General features: G+C 38.8%; 3 protein-coding genes across 4 annotated transcripts in view; 1 reads left to right on the top strand and 2 right to left on the bottom strand.

The window, feature by feature from the left end:
* Positions 1 to 1,701, bottom strand: part of JPH2 (junctophilin 2) — a 71,794-nt gene extending 70,093 nt beyond the window's left edge. Inside the window, exon 1 of the mRNA XM_007420825.3 lies at positions 547 to 1,701. Coding sequence (XP_007420887.1) covers positions 547 to 925 — 379 coding nt within the window. The 5' untranslated portion in view covers positions 926 to 1,701. The remainder of the gene's footprint in view (positions 1 to 546) is intronic.
* Positions 1,702 to 4,609: 2,908 nt separating this feature from the next.
* Positions 4,610 to 22,900, bottom strand: LOC103055968 (oxidative stress-responsive serine-rich protein 1). Of its 2 annotated transcripts, XM_025167762.2 has the most exons (5): positions 22,756 to 22,900; positions 22,423 to 22,630; positions 10,304 to 10,396; positions 7,991 to 8,101; positions 4,613 to 6,001 (listed from the first exon to the last, which is right to left on the bottom strand). In XM_025167762.2, the coding sequence occupies exons 3-5, from the start codon at positions 10,363 to 10,365 to the stop codon at positions 5,323 to 5,325; spliced, it is 852 nt and encodes a 283-aa protein (XP_025023530.1). In that variant the 5' UTR covers positions 10,366 to 10,396; positions 22,423 to 22,630; positions 22,756 to 22,900; the 3' UTR covers positions 4,613 to 5,322. The 2 variants fall into 2 exon arrangements, with proteins under 2 accessions (XP_007420888.1, XP_025023530.1); XM_007420826.3 differs by lacking the exon at positions 22,423 to 22,630 and having other exon boundaries at positions 4,610 to 6,001; positions 22,756 to 22,868.
* Positions 22,870 to 23,969, top strand: part of LOC103056357 (oxidative stress-responsive serine-rich protein 1-like) — a 14,425-nt gene continuing 13,325 nt past the window's right edge. The window contains exon 1 of the mRNA XM_007420828.4: positions 22,870 to 22,980. The gene's annotated coding sequence lies outside the window, so the exon portion shown is untranslated. The remainder of the gene's footprint in view (positions 22,981 to 23,969) is intronic.

Genomic DNA, 23,969 nt, shown 5'->3' with positions numbered 1-23,969 from the left:
CAATCAGCAAAGGCTGACCCATACTATGGAATGAACACCCATCCAATGAGCATCTGGCTGATGCATCTTGCACTGCAAAAGAAGGTGATCAGTGATGCAATTGTAATTTCAAAAGAGGAACTATCAGGTGTCAAACTGAAATTGGGCAGCTGACACAATTAACCAGTAAAATACACGTAAGATGCAGATACAGAGATTAATTCAGAAATGGTGATCAGAAAGCAAAACATCTGTGTGTGGAACATGTATATGACATAGACATAAAATGCAGACAAAGTTTGCGTACACACACACACACTTATATACAGAGGGAGAGTATGTGCATGTTCAGCTGCAATTTAATAAACAGGACACACATCTGGAGCGATTAAATATTACATTCTACTCCAGGGCCTTAATATGACCTGTTTACATCAACTGTTCAGGAATCAGAACTGAATTATTTTCCCTCAGGTCTGCAGCTTTGGGACTCACAGCCCACGTAGCACCTTCCCATGCCCCATCTGGGGAGGAACTGGCAGCCAACCACATCTTAGCCAGTCTTACCTCCATCAGCATAGGTCTCCGTACCATATCCATCCTGCAGCCCGTTATTCCAGGTGCCTTCGTACTTTGCTCCATTGCTGACATTCTGTCTTATCCCATACCTTCCCTTGAAACCATGGGTCCATTCACCTTTGTAAAGCCACCGTCCTTTGGTTTCAATCCCTAAGCCATGTCGCTTTCCTTGAGACCAGTAGCCCTCGTAGGTATTGCCACTGGGCCATGTGTACACCCCCACCACTTCAAAACCGTAGTTCCAAGAACCGGAGTACTCGCCCTGACCCTTGGGGCCAGTGCAGATGCCATGCCCATGGGCTTTGCCCCCTTCCCAGCCCCCACAGTAGGCTCCTCCATCATCAAAGTCAAACCTTCCACCACTCATGATACACAACCAAAGTCAGAAAGCCAGAGATTTCCACTCTTCTCTTTTCCTTTCTCTTCCCTTCTTCACTCTTGCCTATTTAGTCAGATTATGGCTCCATTAATGGAAGTACGATAGCTTGATTCGCTGCTGCATAGCCAGCTCGGCTGAGCCACTTTCCAAGAGCCCAAGAACAGGAAATTGCTGTGGGATAGAAGTCCCTGTTGCTGGAGGATCAGGGCCAGGGAACTTAGAAAGTTGCTCTGCTTGGTTCTGTGGAACCAGTTACACAAGAAGGCATGGGGGTGTTAGAGATATAAACGACTCACTGGTCTTGGGAACTAAGAGTGGGACTGAAATTCCCCCTCAGATGCACAGTTCTAGCCTTTACATCCTTTGGCTTCCTGCAAGCACCTTGATCAGGCCCCAGGCAAGGGCTGTAATTTTTTTTCCTCAACTATAGTAGTTATATCGGCTTTACATCATCCCTGCAGTCTCCTCAGAAATGCTCCGATGATCCATCGCTTTAAGAGCTCGCGCGGGTCGTTAGGAGCGCGCTCTCTTTAACCTTCTCCCCGAGGCTGTACCTATCCGACGTCTTGCTTCCTCGTTGCTTCTCCTCCTTCCCTTGCTTACTATGCCCTCCGCGAGCTCCCGGCCCGGACGATGCCAGCCTCTTTACCGCCCCATAGGATGTGCACGGCGCCGATTCTCCTCCAGAGCCTCTTCCTACTTTCCGCCGCCTCCTCCGCCAACGAAAAGGTCAAAGCTGTCCTAACAAGGCCATCTGCTCCCTAGAGCTGCTCCTAAAATAGACCCCCTCGCCCAGCCCCCTTTCTAGGACCCTTTTATGGAGGAGAGAGGGCCCACCCCTTTGGGGCCGGAATAAAAATTAATAATCCTCGAGAAGCAGGAGAGGCACCGAAGGACCAAGTGCGCGCTTTAAAAATAGCACCCTGGGAAGCTCTGGGAACGACGGAGCGGGGTTGGGGGGAGGGGGCCGCGGTTTCTGCCGGCTGTTTGCGCCGAAGTCTTCGGTAGGGATGTGCAAGAAGCACCTCCTAAGCACGAGGGTGGGGACCAGGAGGGCACGAATGGATCCATGAATGAAGAGGTTAAGAGGCAGGACTGGCAGGGGCACAACAAGGCAATCCGGGTTTTGCGAGCGCGTGGCCCTGTCGGCGAAGCCGTCTCGGCTGGGCATATTTTGATGGGCGGAAGGAACGGGCTCGCTTCGGAAGAGTCGGTCATCGGTGGAGCCGGCCGGGCAGAAGCTTTCTTCAAAGTTTTCGGAAAAAGCGTGACTATTTTTTGCTCTCCCCCGTTGGCCATTAAGACAACCGTTCGGTTTTGCCGCCGGAGGAAGTCGGTTTCCCTTCGTAAGCGCCGCGGCCACAAGGCGTGCTTCCTCCCCACTGACCGCCCCTGTGCTGTGGGGAGCACGGCCGGGTGCAACCGGCCATCGGCTTTGAAAAGGCGTCCCGCAGACGGTCCTTTGCCTTCAGCCGCAGAAGGTTTTGCTAACTGTAGCAACTCCGTATGTGATTTTTTAATTCGCTGCGCGGTATTAGCGCTTCGTATGTATTGGTTACTTCCGAGACCTCAGAAAACCACTCTGCTCCTTGCTCTTATTTAAGATCTCTTCCTTTGCCACTGTCGCTGCAATCACAGGACATGTTTAATCAGCATTAAAATGTTGGACTGGGGGACAGCTAATTCTTTCCTTAACGATTGGGCTCATCCGTGACTTTGGGCCAGTCACTGCTGTACATTTCCTTGAAGAGTGACTATGTAGAGCAGTGTTTTTCAAGCGTGACAACTTTAAGATGCGTGGGCTTCAACTTCCGGAATTCCCCAGCTAGCCTGAAGCCCATACATCTTAAAAGTTGCCAAGTTTGAAAAACACTGATGTAGAGTTAAGGACAGCAGCTACAAAGTGACAGAATTTCTGAGTTCACACAACACATTATGATCAAGAGATGGCACTTTGAGCCAAGATACTTTGGGGTTAGAATGGTCTCTTTTCTGACCCTAAACAATAATTATGGCAAGAGTACCAAACTCTTTGGGACAGAGAACACATTTGAATTTTAAAAGCATCGAAGTTATCATCACAAAATGACTATTACAAAATTTCTAGTGATGGATACAGCCAGTCCAAAAATACCTGCAGTATTTCACAGTAAGACAAATGGTTAACACTAAAAGACAAGTAATTTGCCCAATGTCTTATGTGGCAGAGGCGAGTTTGAGCTCCCAAACCCCAAATCACTATTTTTAATCCACAGTTCCTTTTGAAGCCTCGTTGTGGGTTCAGTATTTTACACATGATGTAGACTGCCAGTTTTGAATACAGACCAATTTGACCGTTCGCTTAGAAGTACTTTTAATGGAAAGTGGGCTAACGCTGATATATGATCAATTTATATTGAGGGATTTCAGTATCAAATACCAACACACATTTGCCAAAGTATTCCCTTTGCTAGTTATATTTCTGAAATTTATAAGGCTAAACTAACCTTATAAACCTTTGGTAGCAGGCATATCTTTGTAACCAATCTCTGAAACTTTCTACCCAGAGAACATCTTCCATGTTATGAAAACTAAAAAGCATGTTTATTTCCTGAGAACATACAGGAAACAGATGCTCTTTATACAGGAGCAGAGGAAAATGTGGAGATGTTACTTCTGACACTTTGTATAGCCATTTCAATAGTTAGCGCCAAGAATTCCACATTACATTAGCCTCCATGCTGTAATTGCTTGCATGGTGCATGCAGAAAATGCTTACAGCACTTCATACATTCCTATGTCTGCAAACCATGTTTGTTTCAGAGTTGTGAAAGAAAATCATTTCAAGCACCATCCAGTCACCCACTATCAGTGATTTGCTATTGCTTTTTTACTTAATCCAAACTAGAGTGTTCAAGCTACACAGAAATGCAGCTCAATAGCGTTCATATAACAGAGAAGCAATAAACTTCCCTGCATCATGAACAGGATACCAACCTTGGATAACTCAGTGCAGTTGCAAATAAAAGTGTATCTCAAAAGTAGCATCTTCCTAGGGAGCTTTTGGATCCCTGCTTAGTTGGTAGTGTGAAACACTGGGAGTTCTCGGCCAGAAAACAAGAGACCTCAGAACAAAGTAACGGCTGCCTTCTCCAAAATTTACAATTCCCAGAATCTCTAGCTAGCATGCTGACTGTAAATTCTGGGAGCTTTAGCTCCAACACATTTGGATGGCACTAAGCTGAATTATGAGAAAATATCATGCAAACATTAGCCATTGCCACACTAGCTGTAAGAAATTGGATAGGTTACTTGCATGGCATAAAGCTTTTAAGATAGGTTTCACGAGGATGGTTATATCAAGGGAGAACTGGGTTCTTTCATCTTTCAGAGTGAATTTCCAGTTTCAACTTATAAACATATTTGTGAATTGAAGTAGAGGGTTAATATAGCAAAGAACAAACAAACCAAGACTCCCAAGTATTGCCTTGGGAGTACAGTTTTCTTAGTTTAAGCCTGCCAAAATAGACTGGTTTATGTCATACAGATTACACATAGCTTGAACGTATTATCTGTCTCTAGCACAACACTGTCATAGAAATAAGTATAAAAATTAACTTTGAAGCCATATTTGAGAGATAAATTGCAAGCAAAATGAACAGAACAGTCTCTGCATAAATATGAAATCTAGCAAAAGATGTGCTATTCTGATATGGAGCAAAGCTGACATCTAATGGTCACAGATGTGATTGAATACTAATGTCTACCCACTATTCACTAGCCACAAAACCCAAATATTGATGCTTCGGAAAGATTCCCTTTATTGTAAAAGAAACTGCATAAACATGGTATTTTAGGTTGCATTTAAAGCAATACTGAGAAGGAAAACATTGACTTCTACAATTACAGATAATGTATTCAACTCAGCAGCAGCAGATTTCGTGCATTAGAAACAAAGGTCAAATCGAAGAACTCAGCTGCTATGCTTCTGATAATTTACAATGTGTGTTTGCGTATGAGATCACACACATAATATATATACATACCTACACATACAGTCATTAGAACATACAACAATATGCGGTACTTGGCCCCAAATGTGGAAAGTGCTCGATTTCCTCTAGACTGTTGTTTTATAATTCAATGCCCTTAAAAAAATAAGCCAGTTAATCCAAACTACCGATTGAGGTTATGCCCTACATAAAATTGTATAATTCCCTAGGCTTGCTATTTGCTTTGCAGTCTTCTGATTTAGAATTTATGTAAATTGCTAATCTATGAAAAACAAGAAGTCTGCCAGAAATGCAAAGTGGTTTTATTACAAGCACAGAGAGCAAACTGCTTCTGGGATGGAGCATGATTCAGGGCAGATATCAAAGCCCTTTGTTCACTAAGGTTGACTGTTGTCAGGTGTACATCATTTCTGCCATGTGGGACATTTCCTTAGGGATATGCAGGAAGTATTCCATATAACCTGAAAGGTCTTCAATAGTCACATCATCTACATGAGCTCTGGCTTGCTCAGAGCAAGATCTGAGAGAACTGGAGGAAATTCTTGATGGTAACAGCTGTGAGTTGTCCTGCATGTGTGCTGTTCTTTCAGATGCACACTGGGGGGAGTTCTGTATGTCAGAAAACGTATACACGTTCATGTCTTGCCATTGCTTACACTGGCATTCATTCTCTACGTATGCACAAAAATTCCCTTTATTTTGTTCAGACACAGACTGGAAATCAGAAAGATCTGTGACCTTTAGAATTTCTGTGGGGAGAACACCACCACCAGAGCAATTTTCAGTAACACTCTTTGGTATTCCAATCATGGATGCCTCAGAATCTTTGAAATGTGTTTGCGTTTTGTCGAATTCAAGAGTATGACTGGCCTGTTCATTTTCAAAAAATTTCTTTGGCATATCCAAATCTTTGTTGCTTTCAGAAACATCTGTTGGATTCTTGTTCACTGACTGGCTACAGGAAGGCATCTGTTTAGCACAGTGGATGAATTTAGGAGGACGGAGTACTGGAGACTTTGATCGCCGGCGACGTTGGGTTCTAACTGCGCCTCTCAAAGGTTTTCTCAAACACCTACAAGATGAAAATGGAAAGAGATAGTAGTAGTTCACTCTGCCCAGGGAACAGCTAGACATTTAAAAGTGTGCAAAATGTGCCATCAAAGAATGTTCCAACCTTGAAACTCCTTCTGAAGAGCTCAGAGAGAACTATTCCAACCCATTTCAAATCCAGAAGTGGCCCAATCTGTAAAAGGATCTCAGATCACTTCAGGGCATTTAGAACAGCCTACATGTGATTGGAACATTCTATGATGGAACATTTTCCATATGGCTATTAGACACTCACTACTGCAATTCACAGAGAAAGTACGTTATTTTTAAAAATGCGTTGTATTCTCAGACATTGGATAGTAATAATTTTTCTTGCCACTGACAAAAATAAAATATTGAACAACTGCTGAGATAACTCATATGATTAGCTCTTTCCAATTATATAGCAAAAACAGTATAAAAACTGAAAATAATTCATTTTAGTGAATACAGTGCAACACTTCCATACTATCTATTCAAGATGCTAAGCATTAATGTAAGAACGCAGAGCACAAAACATTTTGATTTAGCGAGGTACCACTATAGTGCTTAAAATATTCTTCATACGGTCTAAAATATATGCTTATTTTAAAAGCAGTGGTTTTTTAGTACAAAAATATAGTATAGAATTTTTTAGAAAGTTAGGAATGTGTTTATCATTTGAAAGAACCACCATCTAAAAGGTAATGATCATACAGAAAATCCTTTTGAAACAAGAAGCTGTATGAACAAACTCACGAAGAATGTGAACATTCAGACTGTATGTATGCCAGATTTCCATCTCTGGCATATATACAGAGATGGAAATCTGGCATATGAATTTGACGTTCATACAGTCTGGAGCTATACCTGTTAATTTCTAAACAATCTGTCCAAAAAATTGAGGGATACAGATCATATAGAATATGGCCTTTATAAATGCTCATCTCCACAACACTTTACTATTTTTTTGAGCACTGCTCTGGACTCTTTTAAGAGGAACTGTGTTAAAATTAATGACAAAATTAATTGGGTTGGCATAATCCCAATGCCATACCATTTAATCTTAACATCTCAGAAGGTTTTTCTATCCTAGAAAAACTAGAAAATTCATTTATAAGCAGCTCCCAATCTAAATTCAACACATGGAATTCATGAAGAAAATTGTGGCACGTCCAAACTATGGAAGACCATCCAACTGCAATATTGTTCCTAGATGCCAATTAAAGGAGCCTATAGAATGTCTTTCATCTCCTCTTTTTATTTGATCGGCTGTTGCTTTTTCTGATTTAAATCACTACTTAATCTGTTGTTAATTTTCATTGATGTTCTTTTTATTGTAAAGTGCTCTGGTTTCTTTTGAAGACGATATACACACCAGGTTTATTAATTATGTACCATCAAGCTGGTGTCGAGCCTTAGCAGCCACATAGACAGATTTTCTTCATGAACACTAGGTTGGGTCAAGACACAACTTCATTAATTTGGTTTTAATAGGACTCAAGTCTGGCTAACTTAAGAGTATGCCCAACTCTTTTAATTATATATCTGGCAATAAACTTGCATTACAACAAGTTTAGTTAAATAGCTTGTGTCATAAGACCCCAACCTTCCATTTCTAGGATTTGAATACATGACGTGGTCCTATAGTTTCCTTCCCTATGCAACTAAGCAGTGATGTGTTACTTAAAGAGGTATGCTTCAGTTTTGTAGGAGAAAGATTCCCTTTAACAGCATCTTCTCTTCCTTTTGCCACATCTGGAAAGCAAAAAACTGACAACTTGTTCTGCCTTGCACAGCAACTGAATATACCTCAGCTGCAACAGTCATAAAAACACAATAATCCTACTAAATCAAACTATCACATCTTTCCTCACCTTCTTTGTCTTTTTTTCTAACTGACCATTCTAAGAAGTTATGTAGACCAGGATATTTAACAAAACACTTCAGCACTTCTTCATCTTAATTATTATTCAAAATCAATTCCTCTTACCAGTGCCAACTTTCTTTAGATCCAAATGTCATTTTTACTTTGGATTCATCTGTAGTTTCTATAAATGATCTTGGAGATGCCCCCTCATTCACAGGGAGAGAAGCAGTGGATCTGAAATATGAGAAAAATATGTCAAAATAAGTTTAGAATTTATAATCTAACCTCAGTCAATTAAATTGCTTAGCATAGTTCACAATAAGACTGTCATTGCAAATATACAACATTTACAACCAGCTCTCCCACTACTGTTCTTTATGTCAATAGCACTCTTAGTTATTCTGAATTTTACTGGAGTAATGATATTGAGGGATAGCAGGCTTACATTTTTATACAGAAAAATAGTATGATCATGCTACCCCATATAGTGGTGCATCTGACTGATTGGTTATAATTATATTAACTGATTTTTGCTTTTAACCTTCTGATATTAATACTATGAGCTACTCAGAGTCTCCAGACATGGACCACCATGAAAGTTTCAGGAATAAATGAATGGTATTGCCTGAAATCTTTCTTTAAATTTTTCTAGATGGAAAAACCAGTTTTTCACAGCCTGATAAATATAGTGGAAATCCTTGAGTAGTTTTTAAACTTCTTACTTTTCATACTGGCTGCTTTTTCAAAAACAGTGCATGCTATTGAAAATGTTCTGGATTATACACAGCGTTGATGATGCCTGCAGAATCTGTTTTTCTGCATGAATAAAGGATATTGTATAACACTTATAGCTGCATTTATTTTAGAAAATGTATATGGCTGCCCATCTTACATATGAACTCTTGGCAGCTAACAATAGTCAACAAAAACATAATAAAACCTGTATAAATCATGCAAAAAAAAAAAAAACCCTTAACACCATTAAAATAATTGTAATACAATAACCAAGGAACAAAACCACACCTATATTGGGCTCATCTAACATCCCGTCCCAGCACCTGGGGAAAAAGCCAGATACTCTCAGCCTTCCAGAAGGCCAAGTGGGTTTGGACCCTTCATATCTTGAGGAGTAGGAGGCTGCCTCATAGGGCAAGCACCACAAAAAAGAAGGCATGGCTCCTCAGTTCCACAAGATGTTTAATAGAGAGGAACTGGAGTACACCTGCCCTGCCAGGTCTAATCTGCCCTGACAGGTAGATACTCTTGGAGACCGGCAGCCTGGCCCTGGGCCACACAAGGCTTTAAAGGTAATAACCAGGACCTTGAACTGCACCTGGAAGCACACTGGGAGACAATGCAGCTCGCATAACAGCAGCGCTACTCTGCATTTAAAAGTGGCCTAGTAATATCACTGAGTATTCCCTTTTAAGCTTCCCAATTTGCAATCTACTTATGAGAAGAAAAGAGTAATGGGATGAAGAAACAAGTATATGAGATCCCCAACCTTGTGGGTCTGGCTTGTTTGGCATTTTATGAAGGATTGTGGAAACAACAGTAAAATAGCTGTTTTAGGGAAAGGGCCAGAGAAGCCAGGCAAAAAAAATTATGACACCACTGTTTACTTTATTTATGTATTCATTTTATTCTGACTCCAATTGACTCTGGCCAGCTCACAGTATAAAAGTATTACTGTTGTTGTTATTAACAAATAAACAATAAAAAAAGCATATAACAAGTATATAAGATGGCAGATCTGGGTAACAACAAAACATATAATATACCTACAAAGGGCTCCAACCATCCTAGCCCAAAGCCTGGGAGAACAGCCAGGTCTTTAAGGCCCTCTGGAATGCCATCAGGGTGGGAGCCACTCGGTGGGGAACCTCATTCAAAAGGCCAGGCACCACACAGAAAAGTCATGTTTCAAGAGTCCTGACAGAAGCACTGGTTAATCAAAGGAACCTGGAGCATGCCAACTCTGTTGGAGTGAACCAGCTGGGCCAACACCATAGGAAACAGGCGGTCTCTCAAACACAAGCAATAAAAAACAGCCCCATTTTGATAAACAGGGAGTCAGAGGGGGGTGGATATCCATATGAAAAACAGGAGAGAAGGGAAAAAACCACTACATAAAGGACCTTATAACTTTAAGGTAAATATAAACCAGTAAGAACATGCATTTACTAGGAAAAGTGTTCTAAACACTCAAAAGGCATATTATGCTTTATCCTTGGTTTCTTACATATAAGGTGGACTGGGAGGAGGCACAATAGAAATGGTATAGTTTTGAGTAGTAGATGTAGAGAACAACCTGATCACATATATTTAACTTCTCTTCAGAATCAAGTAACGAAAGTGACAAAACTAGTTCTCCTTTTATATATCATACTGCACAAATATGCTCAGTTCTTACTGATTAATTACATTGTTACTTACTGTTCTGAATCAACTCTTAGCTTTTTGAATGCTGCCTGGAGGTTCTCCTCATTCTCCAACATTGTTAGAGAACAATCCACTGCGCTCTCTCCCCTTTGCACATAAATAGAAAAATAAACTGAGATGAAAATACAGGCAACTTGTTTGTTTGTTTATTTATTTTTCAAATTTAGATACCACCCATCTCACAAAAAAGTGACTCTGGGTGGTTCACAATAAAACAGCAATAAATATTAATTAAAATACAATACAAACAATACAAAATACGATAAAAATAGAATAAAAACCAAACACATATGCAAATAATATCTTCCAAGATGCTGATGATCAGTAAGATGTTAACATATGGGAGCATCTTCAAGATGCTAGCCACGCCCAGGGTTGGTTGACCCTTGTTTTCACCCCATGCCAGTTGGCAGAGCCAGGTCTTAATTGCTTTCTGGAAGGACAAGAGAGTTGGGGCCTGCCTCACCTCTAGGGGGAGAGTATTCCATAGGATAGGGGCCACGGCAGAGAAGGTTCTCTTTCTGGACCCTGCCAGTCAACATTCTTTCATCGATGGGGACCGCAGCATACCCTCCCTGCCTGGCCAGGTGGGATGGGTGGATATAATGGGGGTGAGACGGTCCCTCAGGTAACCCGGTCCCATGCCATGTAGGGCTTTAAAGGTGATAACCAACACCTTGAATTGGACCTGGAAGCAAACTGGGACCCAATGCAGCTCACGTAGCAAAGGTTGGAGCACCTAAAATTGCCTGCGTGGCTGCGTTTTGAACCAGCTGAAACTTCTGGATACTTTTCAAGGGTAGCCCCATGTAGAGCGCATTGCAATAGTCTATAGAGGAGATGACTACGGCCTGAGTGACTAATGCAGGAAAAGTCATATTGGACTTGAATAATTGTAAATTAGTGCATCCATAAGTTTTAGATGAAAATGTAACAAGGTCTTTTGGTAGGATTGCCATTTAACTCCCGCTGCAGAATTGGAATTTGGCAGAATATATGCTACAAAAGAAAATTTAAGCCTTACTTATAGTCCACCAAATTTAAAATCTTGAAGTTCCCCTCCACATTAAAGAAATCAGCAGCTGAACATGTAAAGAGCCTTTCAAAGGAGCACCGAAGCCGCCTTTTCCCACTTGTTATACAGAGAAGCTAATAATGATTAGAAATGTATACGTAATGTAGGGGGTTGTGGTGTGGGTGTGTGTGTGTGTGTACACTTATCTAAGCCATGAGGTACAATATATGAATGGCCTATGGGCTATTGCTTTAGCTGAACACTATATGTAATTCAAATATATAGCTGAACATGCTACTGAATTCAGTATGATTTGCAAGATTAGGTTATACTTATTATTACATAAATGACAGAAAAGACCCACTATCCTTAACTGGTTTTCCCAAAGAACTTTTTTTTAAACAATTATTATATTTTTATTAGATTTTAACAATATCAGGTAACTACATTAACATAAATCCAAGATATAGAGAAAAAGAAAAAAGAAAAATTATACAAAATACAAAAGAGATCTACTGCAATGAGAATAGACAGGTACTGTACATATGAAAATTTGCCATATATATAAAATATACCAGATTGCTATAAAATATGCCAGTCTATTGCTATTGAGATAAACCATAAAATCCAATCAGATTTGATAGAATTGTGGTTCCTGCCTCTGATGTTTCATTAATTTATCTTTGTGATTTTTTTCTAATGTAGCAATTGAAGAAGCCTTGTTAATCCACAACTCAACTGTTATATTATCTCAAGTTTTCCTACATTGTGCAATTATTATTTTGGCTGCTAAAATTAAATAAACTCTTTATTTTTAAGCTTATGGTTTGGTCCTATATATAAATGCAGTTAGCTCTGGGGAGCATTCAATTCTTTTTTTTTTTTGACAACCTCTCCAACATTTGGAAGAATAATTTTGATATATATTGATTGATTGATTGATTGATTGATAGATACGCGCCAATCTAACAGGAGTCAAGTGCCAATGATGTAGAATCTTCCACTGCAGTTCTTGCATTAAAGCTGAAGTGAATCCACCCAGTTTCCATAACTTCTGCCACTTTATCTCCTGTATGGGATTACCAAGATCTGTATACCAACCTTCCTTTAAACCATATGGTCGATCTCCTATTTCTGATTGCAATAACAACCTATAAATTTTTGAAATTGTTCCTTTTGGTTGTTCTAAATAATGAAGTATGCTGATATATGCTATTAGAGGAGTTAAAGGGCAAGTATCCTTTATCAAAACTGTGTACTTACTCTTCCAAATTTGAAACACTGTTTTCGTAAAAACATTTTCAATCTGTTTTATTCTAGAAAAATATTTTGGGTGAAAAACCATTGATTTATAAACATATCTGGCTCTAACATAGTTTCAATTTGAATCCATAGTTCAGAAGTCTTTCATAATAAATGGAATCATATATACTAACTGTGCTGTTTGATAATATATTAACAAACTGGACATACCCCAGCCTCCCTGTTTCTGAGGTCTACATAAAATCCTTTATGTAGGATTTTACATAAAAGGATTTGTAAATCCTTTCTAGTTTTGTTTTGCTTTCTAGTTTTGTTTTGTTTTGTTTTGCCAATATCTTAAAGCCTGTTCTAGAATTACCACTGGGAAGCATTGAAATAAAAAGTTAAGCCATGCAAGAATTTTCATTTTTACCACTGCAATTCACCCTAAAATACTGAAATGTTTTGAAGTCCATTTTTCCATTTCTTTAATTTTTTCCATGTTGGTACATATTTGTAAAAAAATTATTAATATTTTCAGTAACAGTGATGCCTAAATATTTTAAAGATTTATATACTATTGGAATCCCTAGAACTGTAAAAATTTCCTTTTGAGTTTTTCTATGAAAAAAAAACCAAATGTGATTTATGAAAATTAACTGATGGTCTTGACACCTCTGCAAATTCCTCTAGCTCCTCCTTAATATAGCTAGCTGAATAAGCAGCATTTGAGAGTCAAGATCATATCTGCAAATAAATTTAAAAGATACGTCTTATCTCCCATATTTATCCTGTTAATCTGATTATTGGATCTAAGGGCTATTGCCAGCACTTCTATAGTTAGGTTGAATAGTAAAGGTGATAAAAGACAACCCTGCTTGGTACCTCTTAAAATCATGATGGGATCTGAATCATATCATACCTTATTTGAGCTTTAGTCGGTCTGTAAATATGTTCGATCATCTTACAAAAGCCTGCCCCAAATTTAAATTTAATATTTGTTTTAAAAATTGTATTTCTAGAGAATCAAAGGCTTTAAATATATCTAAAGAACATATGGCTAATGAAGATTTATTTTACTAATTTGTATAATATTTAATAATTTCCTGATAGGGGTATATACATTTCAGTTTGGGATAAAGTCAGATTGGTCCATATGAATAATTTTACCTATAATCACTTTTAATCAGTTAGCTAACAGTTTAGTATACAGCTTATAATCTGTATTGAGAGGTGAGATGGGCCTATAAAATGCCAAATCCTGGGAATGTTTACCCGATTTAAGGATCAAAATTATCTCAGACTGTTTCCAAGATCTTGGTAAAGGTTTCCCCTGGTGCAAAGTATTGCATAAAAATAGAAATTCAGGTATTAAGATCTCTTTAAATTCTTTATAAAATTCCCCTGAAAATCCATCAGGGCCAGGAGATTTTCCATTTTGAATAGTGTTAAAGATTTCAGTGATTTCTGAAATAGAAAAGGGAGATTCCATAAATTGTATATCTTCTGGAGCAAATTCTGGGAATGTTAATCTATTTAAACATTGATTAATTTTTACTGGTGATTATTTGAGGAATTTAATTGTTGAAAAAAAGTTTGAATTGTTCACTTAAACCTTCAATTTTGGTCACAATTTGACCATTGCTACTTTTAATTGCACTAATACACTTTTTCTTCTTCACTTTTTTCAATTTGTTTGCCAGTATTTTAGAATTTTTATTATCGTATTCATTGCTTAGTAAAAATAAGCTGAGAGGAGATTTTATCTGTCTCCAAATCATCTAAATCTCTCCTTTTATTTATTATCTTTGTAAATACTATCTAAACCAGTTCTGTTATAGTTTGCTAATAAATTGTTAATTTCTAAATAAAGCTTACTTGCCTTTTGTGCTGATATTTTTAAAATTATGTTTATCTAGTTTATACACATTCCTCTTAATACTGCCTTCATAGCATCTCATCTTGTTCTTACTGATGTTTCATTTGTATGATTTTCTTGAAAAAAGTTTCTCAAAGTTTGAGTTAGTCTTTGCTTTGCTGCTACATTATACAGTATTATAGGATTAAAACGCCAATTATAAGTAAATGGAATGATTTCTTCTAATTTGAGAACAATAATGACTGGAGTGTGATCTAAGTATTGGTACAATTTTAACTTGTTGCAAAAAAATTGAAAAAGTTTTAGATATCCATATATAGTTTATCCAGGAATGTGATTTATGTCTACCTGAATAAAACGTATGTGCTTTTGTTGCAGGGTTCATAATTGTCCATGTATCTATGAGTCCAAGACTATGCATTAAGTTTTGAAATCTCTTGTGCATTTTAATCTGAGGTTTTAATGCACTAATATTGAAGTCCCCTTCTATTATACAGTTATCTCTATTACTTTTTTTTCTGTTCATAACTTTTATAGGTAACCGATCTGACCCTGGTTAGGAATATAAATAGATGCTAAAGTTAGTGTTTTATTAACAAATTCCCCTTCTATAAATATGTATCTTCCCTATCTTTCAAAATCTTCTGAACCTTGAAATTTATGCCATCTTTGAAAAAAATAACTATTCCCCTTCATTTGTTGGATCCTTGTGCAAAAAATTGTTTATCAAAATACCTAACATTCAACCTATTTCTTGTATATGTTTCTTGTAACGTATTTACTTGAGGTTTAAATGATTTGACGTAATTAACAATCCTTTTCCTATTAATAGGATCTCCCAGACTTCTAACATTTAATTTTTAAAGAAATTATTTTATACTGTTCTTCCATTGCCTACATTTTTTAGAATGTCTCTAATTTCTCTATGCAGTTAAGATTATCTCGCATCCAGAAAATTAAAAGCTTATTGGTCACAAAATCTATCAAAACGTTGCCTGATATTACAAAGAGCATGTATAACATTAGAATTCTTTTCCCTGCATTAATACCCTCCTCCCATTCTCCCTCCCCACACTGAAAATCACCCTCCTCCATTATCCCTCCCCCTGCCCCATCTCCCACATTGTACAATGCCTCCATATCCAATCTCCCTTCCTTCCAATCCCACTCAGACCGATAGTGGAAAAAATCACAGATGTCTAAGTGTGTGTGTGACCTACTGAAATTCCTTCTCCCCTTCACCAGCCAATAAACTCCCAAATTTAATTACTATAGTTCCTTAGCCATAGTTTTATCTATATTGTTATTTTATTTAATTCTTTACTCTTATTTAACTCCCTCCTTTTTCCTATTGCTCTAAACCTAAAAATTAAAAAAAAAAGTAATATAATTTCTTTTACTCCACAGCTCAGTGCAGAATTCTTATCTAATCTTCAGCTTGTAGTTGAGCCTGCTTTCCGCGGTTCCAAGGACAAATCATAGATTGCTTCCTTCATCCCTTGTTAGAGAACTCTGCCAACAAGTTGTGCATCTCAATCAAAGTAGAAATAACTTTTTGTCCATGTCACATAAAAACAATCAACTTGAAAGGGAATCCCCAGCTATATTTAATCTCGTTCTGCCTAAGTTTTTCTGTTAGTGGTTTGAATTCCTTTCTTCGCTGCAATGTAGTTACGCTGATATCTTGGAAAAAGAATATTCTCTCCCGTCCCATTTAATCTCCTCCAGTTCACGTGATTTTCTTATAATTTTGTCTTTTATATTTGAATTTACAAATCTGACCGAAATGTCTCTAGGTTTCTGTGTGTTCCTAGGACAGTAAATCCACTGAGCACGTTCAATATCTTTATCCGTTAAATTCAAATCAGAGCTCAGGTCATTAATTTTAGAGATAAGTAGTTGGATTGTTGTTCCAGTTTTCTCTGACACTCCTTTGATCCTTAAATTATTTCTCCTGCTACGATCCTGTAAATCTGCCAGCTCAATCTTTATTTCAGCAATACTCTTTTGAGCCTTGCCTATCTCCAAAGTATTGTTTGTAGCCATACATAAGCTTTGCTGGCAACCTGAGCTATATCTGCTATTTGCTATGACATTTCCTTAAATTGTTTATTCATTTGCTCAAACATACCTGCCAAGTCTTTAGTTACTCCTAAAGCATGTTCTCATTCTGTCTTCAATTCTTTTTTAAGTTGTTTTATTAATTGTCCAATTACCTCCATATCAGATGTCTGTGTCTGCGGGCAGAGCTTTCTTCCTCCATTGCTTTTTCTTCATTGCTGGAAATAGGTACTTTCTCAATCTCCTTCGGGTCTTCCAAATAAGCTTTGATCCCCTTTCCTTTTTGCAGAGTCTCCTTCCTTAACATTCTTTAAATTATTTTACTATTTGATATTTAATGAAGTAAACTGGCTGTATTAAAGAAAATAGCTAGATTGGGGGAAGAACTCAGCACATCCTTGTCTGTGGCTAGACACACCCCTCCCCAAACAACTTTTAAAAACTGTAAGCATATCTATACCTATTTATATCTACCCACCTACTCATATCCATCTTAGTAAGTGTGTGTGTGTGTAAAATCAATAATTCAGAGTGCATTTTACCCTTCCCCATCCCAAATTTGTATTTGTAAATGCTTCTGGGTATGCTAATCTGGTTTTATCCCCTTCTTCTCCAAAACCAGAAGTAATTCCTCCCTAGTGGTTGAACCTGAGATACATCTAATGAAGGCCATTAGCAGACACGGTAAATAATGGAAAATTAGTACAGAAACAGGCCAAAATGAATTCAGTGTTAGAAAAATGAGAAAATAACCAACACTGTGCATTCCTGCAGCACAGAAAAATGGGGAGAAAGAGTATCAACACACTGGTTCAAGGTTTGCAGACTTGAACTTTTAAAACTACTTCTGAAGAAACTTGTATATTTTGCTTGGTCTGGCTGCAAGATTAGCCTGACCTCAATTTACTGTGAATAACTGTTAGATGGTGTCTAAGCAGTGTTTCAGAAGTTATTGTTAATCCAAATCTCATTTACAGTATTAAAAATGTTACAGAAAAACCTATAAAGAATATAAGAGGGACATGCTTGCTGTTTTCCAGTTACAGCTACAGCTTTTCTCTTTAATATATTCTTATTTTTCTTTCTTCTTTTCTTTTTTCTTGCACTTTTTACTCTTTCAATCTATTCTTTTTTAAGTTTAGTTCGTATTAGACTTTACTATTATAATAAAAATTCTTAATGCATATGTATGGGTGTGTGTGTATATAGATATAGTTTGAACAGAATGCTGTAGTGTTAAACTATTTTAGTTTTCTCTAAGCTGGTGCTTTCCAGATGTGCTAGGTTCCAGTCCCAGAATTAGTAAGTCCCAGAATTCCCAGCTAAGATTAGGAAAGCCTTCCAATGAATGAGCTTACCGAGACTTTGCATTCAAATGTTGCCAAGTCTTCTAATGCATACCAAGTGAAGATAGAAGTGAATGCTTCCTATCTGAGAGCTAACCACATTTATATCTAAATCAGGTATCTGGAGTATATACCAGTAATGGGGTATATATCTCCTAGTTGATGGAATGTGGGCAATAGTATGTTATCTTGCAAGGTAGTCTTTAGATTAAAGATCCTAGTTTGCACAGAATAGTATAAGCATTCTTGGGATAAAACTGGCCTTTGGATACACTTGTAGCTTATTGGCCAAAGTGTGCCAAAATTGACTGGTACTTCCTTGTTAGCAAGGAAGGCTGCATGAGAGAGATAACCTAGACTCTATCTTACTAAAACACATTATGCAAAAGCCTCAACTGACCAAAGATATGATGTGTGGCAGAGGTCAATATCTAAGGACCAATCAGATAATGACCACTGTTCAAGACAGAATAGAGGTACTCCTTGGCTGCGGTCACATGATTGCCATTTGCAACCTTCCCTGCCAGCTTCCAACAAGTGAAGTCAATGGGGGAGCTGGCAGGGAAGGTTACAAGTCACTCTGGTTAAGTCGCTCCCACTTTTTCTCCCACCCACAGCACCCCTTCACCTGCACGCAACCTCCACTGGCCCTCCCAGACCCTCCCCCGGCCTCTTCCAACTAGAGTGCGGCCTGCTCCAGCCCTCCCCTGGTCTCCCCCACCCCTCCACAGCAACCCCGCGCTCCTTACCTGGGACTCCCACCTCTTCCCGCTTACAACCCACGTGTCTTGGGGTTATGACAACAACCAGGACTGACATTACTAAGCAATGCGGTTATGTGATGTCATACTTTACAACCACATCACTTAGCGATGGCAATCTCGGTCCCAATTGCTGTCATAACCCAAGAACTACCCATATATACAAAAGCTCGTGAAAACATTTTAAGTATTTAGGTTAACAAAGTTAATTCCCTAAAAAATAAAAATTAACGTTTTAAGTGTTTATAGCCCTCAAACTGGCAAGAAAAGAAGAAAACTGCAAGAAAAATGCTCACTTGGACACAACTCCCACCCTGCTCCACTCTGTTGATATTCGTTTGCTCAAATGGTTTAACTGACACATGTTTCTTAGTTGCTTGTTTGATGTCATTGTGACTCGTCTAGGATGGATGTGTCATAATGTATTTGAAGTACATACTAGGTGTTGAATCAAAGCACAAAGAAAGCACAAAAGGAAGTGATACACCAAAACTGCTTCCTGGGATGCTCATCTATCAAATGGATGATTAACAGAAGGTACATAAAACAACCTGTCTTCAGAAAACTTAACTGAATGTTGGATCCACAGTTCTGAAAACAAGGCAAGTCCTCAGAGTTTATTTTTTATACTGCACACATAAAAAAACCTGATACATATACTTGTGCAAAGCCCAGAACATTTATGTTATTTTAATACTAAGGAAATAAGAACCAATTTATTTCCCCAACAGAACTGCTTAATAGTGCTTATGTAACCTGGCTGTAATGATTTGTCTATTGATCTCAATAGGTGAGTAGTTCAGTCTCCTGAATGCCTGGTTTATTTCTATTAGTTAAGCATCTCTGTCAAGTGGGGCAGAATACAATTGTAGCATAGTCTGATTAAAAGCAATATATTTGGTGGTGTGTTCTTGGTGGAATCTGGAAACACGTAGATATGCATGGTGATATGTTGATTTCTTGTATAATGTGGTGTTTATGTATCCATTACATAATTTTATTGTGACTCAAATAGTAGACTTGTTTTATAGGTAGGTGAGGCCAAGGTTGATGGTGATGTAGCAGTTGTGAGGCCTTGATGGAACCTGATAAGAAATTCTTATCCATGGTTTCAGATTAATCAATGAATCTCAAGTAAAGGGGGTAAGTTGAGAAAGTATTATTCTAGTTCAGCCATTAATATGTTGGCATATTGTGGAGCCATGTGTGTGCCCATGGTTGTGCCACTGATTTACAGATATGCTTTTGGCAAAGGTAAAGTAATTGTCATATAGCTAGTGATAAGGCATGATATATTGATCTTTTCCTGAAGCATGAATCACAGATTCCTTGTTAAAATGAAAAGGGCAGAATTACAAAAAACAATTTACCAACTGAACTATTTCCTATTGAAAACCAATTTCTTGTAAGGATGTTACTATTTCTATAATTTAATTTCTATAAATTTTGTGTGTGTGTGTGTGTATATTTCATACATTTCTATAATTTCTTTTTAATGGTTTTTCTGTGAACTGTTAAGGAGGAGTTCTTTTTATTGATAATCAATAAGCTTGCAAGTGTCCATTTACAAAATTTACAAAACTGTCCCCTGAATCCTTATCAGCTGAGAACCAACCCTTACGTGATGGGTCCGAAGGCTGGAAATTGAAAGAATTATGGATCTGGAGACAGTTATTAAGCGCACCATGGAGTGGATGGTGAACTAACTAAGCCTGGACAAAATAAAATAATCATCAAAATAAGGTGATGATTACTAAGCAAAAACACAAATATTTTGGATACATGGCATAGATATGATCAGCTAGAAAACAAAAGTGGTAAGGTTGAAAAAAGTAGAAGGGGAAGACTGGACCAGGGGGATGGATGAGATATAAGAGATTACAGGATTGTTCTTGAAAGAGTTATAGAATATTACTGGAAACAGGTCAAATTGGTGAGCATCTGTCCATGCAGTCATCAAGGGTGAAGCTCCCAGGACAAGATAGATTACATTCCAAAGTAGTAACGGAACTAGTGGAGGTGATTGCAGAAAAATCTTGGTAATCTTTGAAAAATACAGGAGAGCTGGCCAGGTCCCAGAAGACTAGAGGAGAATAAATGACACTGAAAACCATAGACCTGTCAGCTTGACATTTTAGACAAGGTACTCAAAAAGATGATCATGCAGCACGTTTTGACTTAGGTATGCTACAATTAAAAGCAGCCAGCACAGATCTGCTACAAACAAATCATGTCATATTAACCCTATCTTCTTCCTTGATAGAGTTACTAGCTTAATAGTTCTATTACTGATCTTTGATTGTAACAATCTGATTTCAGCTTAAAAGATTGGGGAATGCACAGACCTCAGAATCTCAGAAAAATCTTTGACAAAGTCTGTCATGATATTCTCCTTAATAAAGTGTTAAAATATGGGCTAGATGATACCTTGGTTTGATGGACTTACAATTGGATGAATGATTGCACCCAAAGAGTGCATATCAATGCTCCACTTAAGCATGGAAGTGTCAAAATGAGCAGTAGATGGCTCTGTTATACATCCTGTTATTCACCATTTTTATCAATGACTTGGATGAGGGAGTTGAAGGATGCTTATCAAGTCTACAGACGACACAAAGCTGAGAAGGGTGGCAATACTTCAAATAGAGAGAAGATGCAAAAAGACCTAGACAGGCTTACTGAAATGCATGCACTGGAATTTAACAGAAAGAAATGTAAAGTTCTGTATCTGGATTGGAAAAATGTAAGGTATAAGAATAGGATGACTTGACAATAGTCTGAGTCATTTCCTTATTGTTGCCATCAAATATGGCAAATATTTCAAAACGTTTAGTTGGACAACAAATGAAACATACATATTGTCAAGCAAAAACATATTCTACCTTCTTTACTATCCTTACATTTGGTCAGAACATCTTGTAATTTTGGATGACTACCAGCCTGCATTCCTCCCCCCATCCTCTGAGCCTGAAAACAAGCCCAGCAGCAGTGGTATCACCTAGTTGACTTAAAAGACATGTACAACTGCTGAGTACTTGGTTGGGAGACCACCAGGAATCCCAGGCTGGGGAAAAAATCCCAGAAGAAAGCAAGAGTAAAGGACTCCAACATTGTGGGCAAGGAAACTATGTAGACTATCAATGTAGCTACTAAGAATGGGACTCGAAATGAGGGTACCATTCCCTTTTAGGGCAACTACATGAGTAACATAATTCAGCAGGGTGCAAAGACATCCGTAACAAAAAACAACTAAATTGTTGTTGTTCAGTCGTTAAGTCGTGTCCGACTCTTCATGACCCCATGAACCATATCGCGCCAGGCCTTCCTGTCCTTCACTGCCTCCCTGAGTTTGCTCAGTTTCATGCTCATTGCTTCAGTGATGCTATCTAACCATCTCATCCTCTGCTGTCCTCTTCTCCTTTTGCCTTCCATCTTTCCCAGCATCAGGGTCTTTTCCAAAGAGTCCTCTCTTCGCATTAGGTGACCAAAGTATCTGAGCTTGAGCTTCATTATCAATCCTTCCAATGAGCAGTCATCCTTCCTCCTGCTTTACATCACAGGCTACTGCATCAAATGAAGTCGATGGAGCCGCGCTAAAACTTAGGTTAGTGTTTTTCAACCTTGGCAACTTTAAGATATGTGGTGGCTGGGGAATTCTGGAAGTCGAAGTCCACACATCTTAAAGCTGCCAAGGTTGAAAAACACTTACTTAGGTTATTAACAATCTGTTAGTTTCAAAGTGCCACAAGTCTTTTTGCTACAACAGAAAAACCTGCCCCTCCAATAAACGAAGTTGAGAAAAGCTTCACCTGTGGAGTTTCTGCCTGCGACTGAAGCCCAGAATGCGAAAGAGCCGAGATGACCGAAAAGGAACGGAAGGGATGCTTCGTAGAGCAGCGGGAATAAGACGCCCAGCGCGGTGACTCAGCAGAAGACAACCGCTTTGGCGGGAAGAACCAGCCAGTCTGGTGACAATGAGCGGACGAGGAACCTGGCCAGCTCCGCACTTAGGCGGTTCTGCGCAAAAGGAGCGGCGGAAAGAAAATTTCAAACATTCCGTTTGCCCCCACACAAATCCCCCAACCTCCCCTTAAGCGTGTGAGCGAAAATAAAGGAGTGACCCGGATGTTTAAGCGACTTACCAAGGCCGATTCCTGATGGGGAAGGTTTGGTATTCGTGCGCGTGCGCCAGCCTGTGTCTTCTCGTTTGGCTACGCGCGCAAAACATGAGTGGATGGAATTGTGAGGAGCGGCCACAGAGAACTCTCGGTCCTTCAACGCATGCGCAACGGTACCGTCACTTCCTGTTGTTTCTATGTTCACTTCCGGCCGTGGCTCGTTTGACTGATTGGGTGCGTTTTGTCGGGGTAAGTTGGTTCGTTCAACCTGAGGGAGAGGAATGGAGGCTTTTATTTTCGTTGGGATGAATTGGGTTGCCTTCTATTTTGGGACCCCAGTTATGTCTTAGTTCTCTCTCGCCTTCCCCGTCAAGGCAGTTGCGTACCGAAGAGGCGAAAGTAAGGTCTGGGCCTCTTCTTCTTCAGCTACGTCATTTGTACTAATTTGTGCACTGTCGGATTTCTTATTTAATACATAGCCCGACTTCTGGGTCGTCCGGAACCGCGGAAACATTCCCTGCTTGGGTCGCCGAAACGGGTCTCCTTGCTGCTAAAAAGTGACCGGGAGTTTCATGGCGCCTTAAAGGCGAACACGTTTTCACCCTTATCTTCTGTAGTGACTCAACATTAAAAGCCTTGGTCACATTACACGTACAGAATTTCCCAACGCCGAAATTATCCTGGAAGTCACACAGTAATTAGGCTGTATAATGTTAGTGTTTTTTAATAGTGCATTTATTTCATTTCCAATCTGCCCTTCCTATGAACATATAGATTATACATACCCACATCATATTGTATCTTCACAGCACACATACACCCCCCCCCCCGCAGAGAGTGTTACAGTTGTTTAATGAGTATTAAAAGATTTGAAGCTGGTTCTCCCTGCCCTTAATGAAGGACTCTGACAGGTCCACCACACAGGAAGGAATTCAGACAGAAGTCTTAGTTCTGAATACAGGTAGTCCTCGTTTAACAACTGCCTTGGATAATAACCATTTGCAAATACAACAGTAATAAATGGTAATAAGCGGTAGTAAAAAAATCATTTTCTGAGCAATGTGCACACTTACTGCATCTGACAAGGCACACCAGAGTGCAAGTAACGTTGGCATTGTTGCATGAGAGAACTTTATCTAAATGAGACAGCAGCAACCAGTGATCTTTGCAGTATCTCTCTCTGTCACATGGTTTGCTTAGCGACCATTTTACTGGAACCAATTGCAGTGGCTAAACGA

Source organism: Python bivittatus, unplaced genomic scaffold (genome assembly GCF_059951505.1).
Source record: "Python bivittatus isolate LINGU-HERP-01145 unplaced genomic scaffold, Pbiv_v1 ctg000700_np1212, whole genome shotgun sequence".
Taxonomy (NCBI): domain Eukaryota; kingdom Metazoa; phylum Chordata; class Lepidosauria; order Squamata; family Pythonidae; genus Python; species Python bivittatus.
This window is presented reverse-complemented; position numbering and strand designations above follow the sequence as displayed.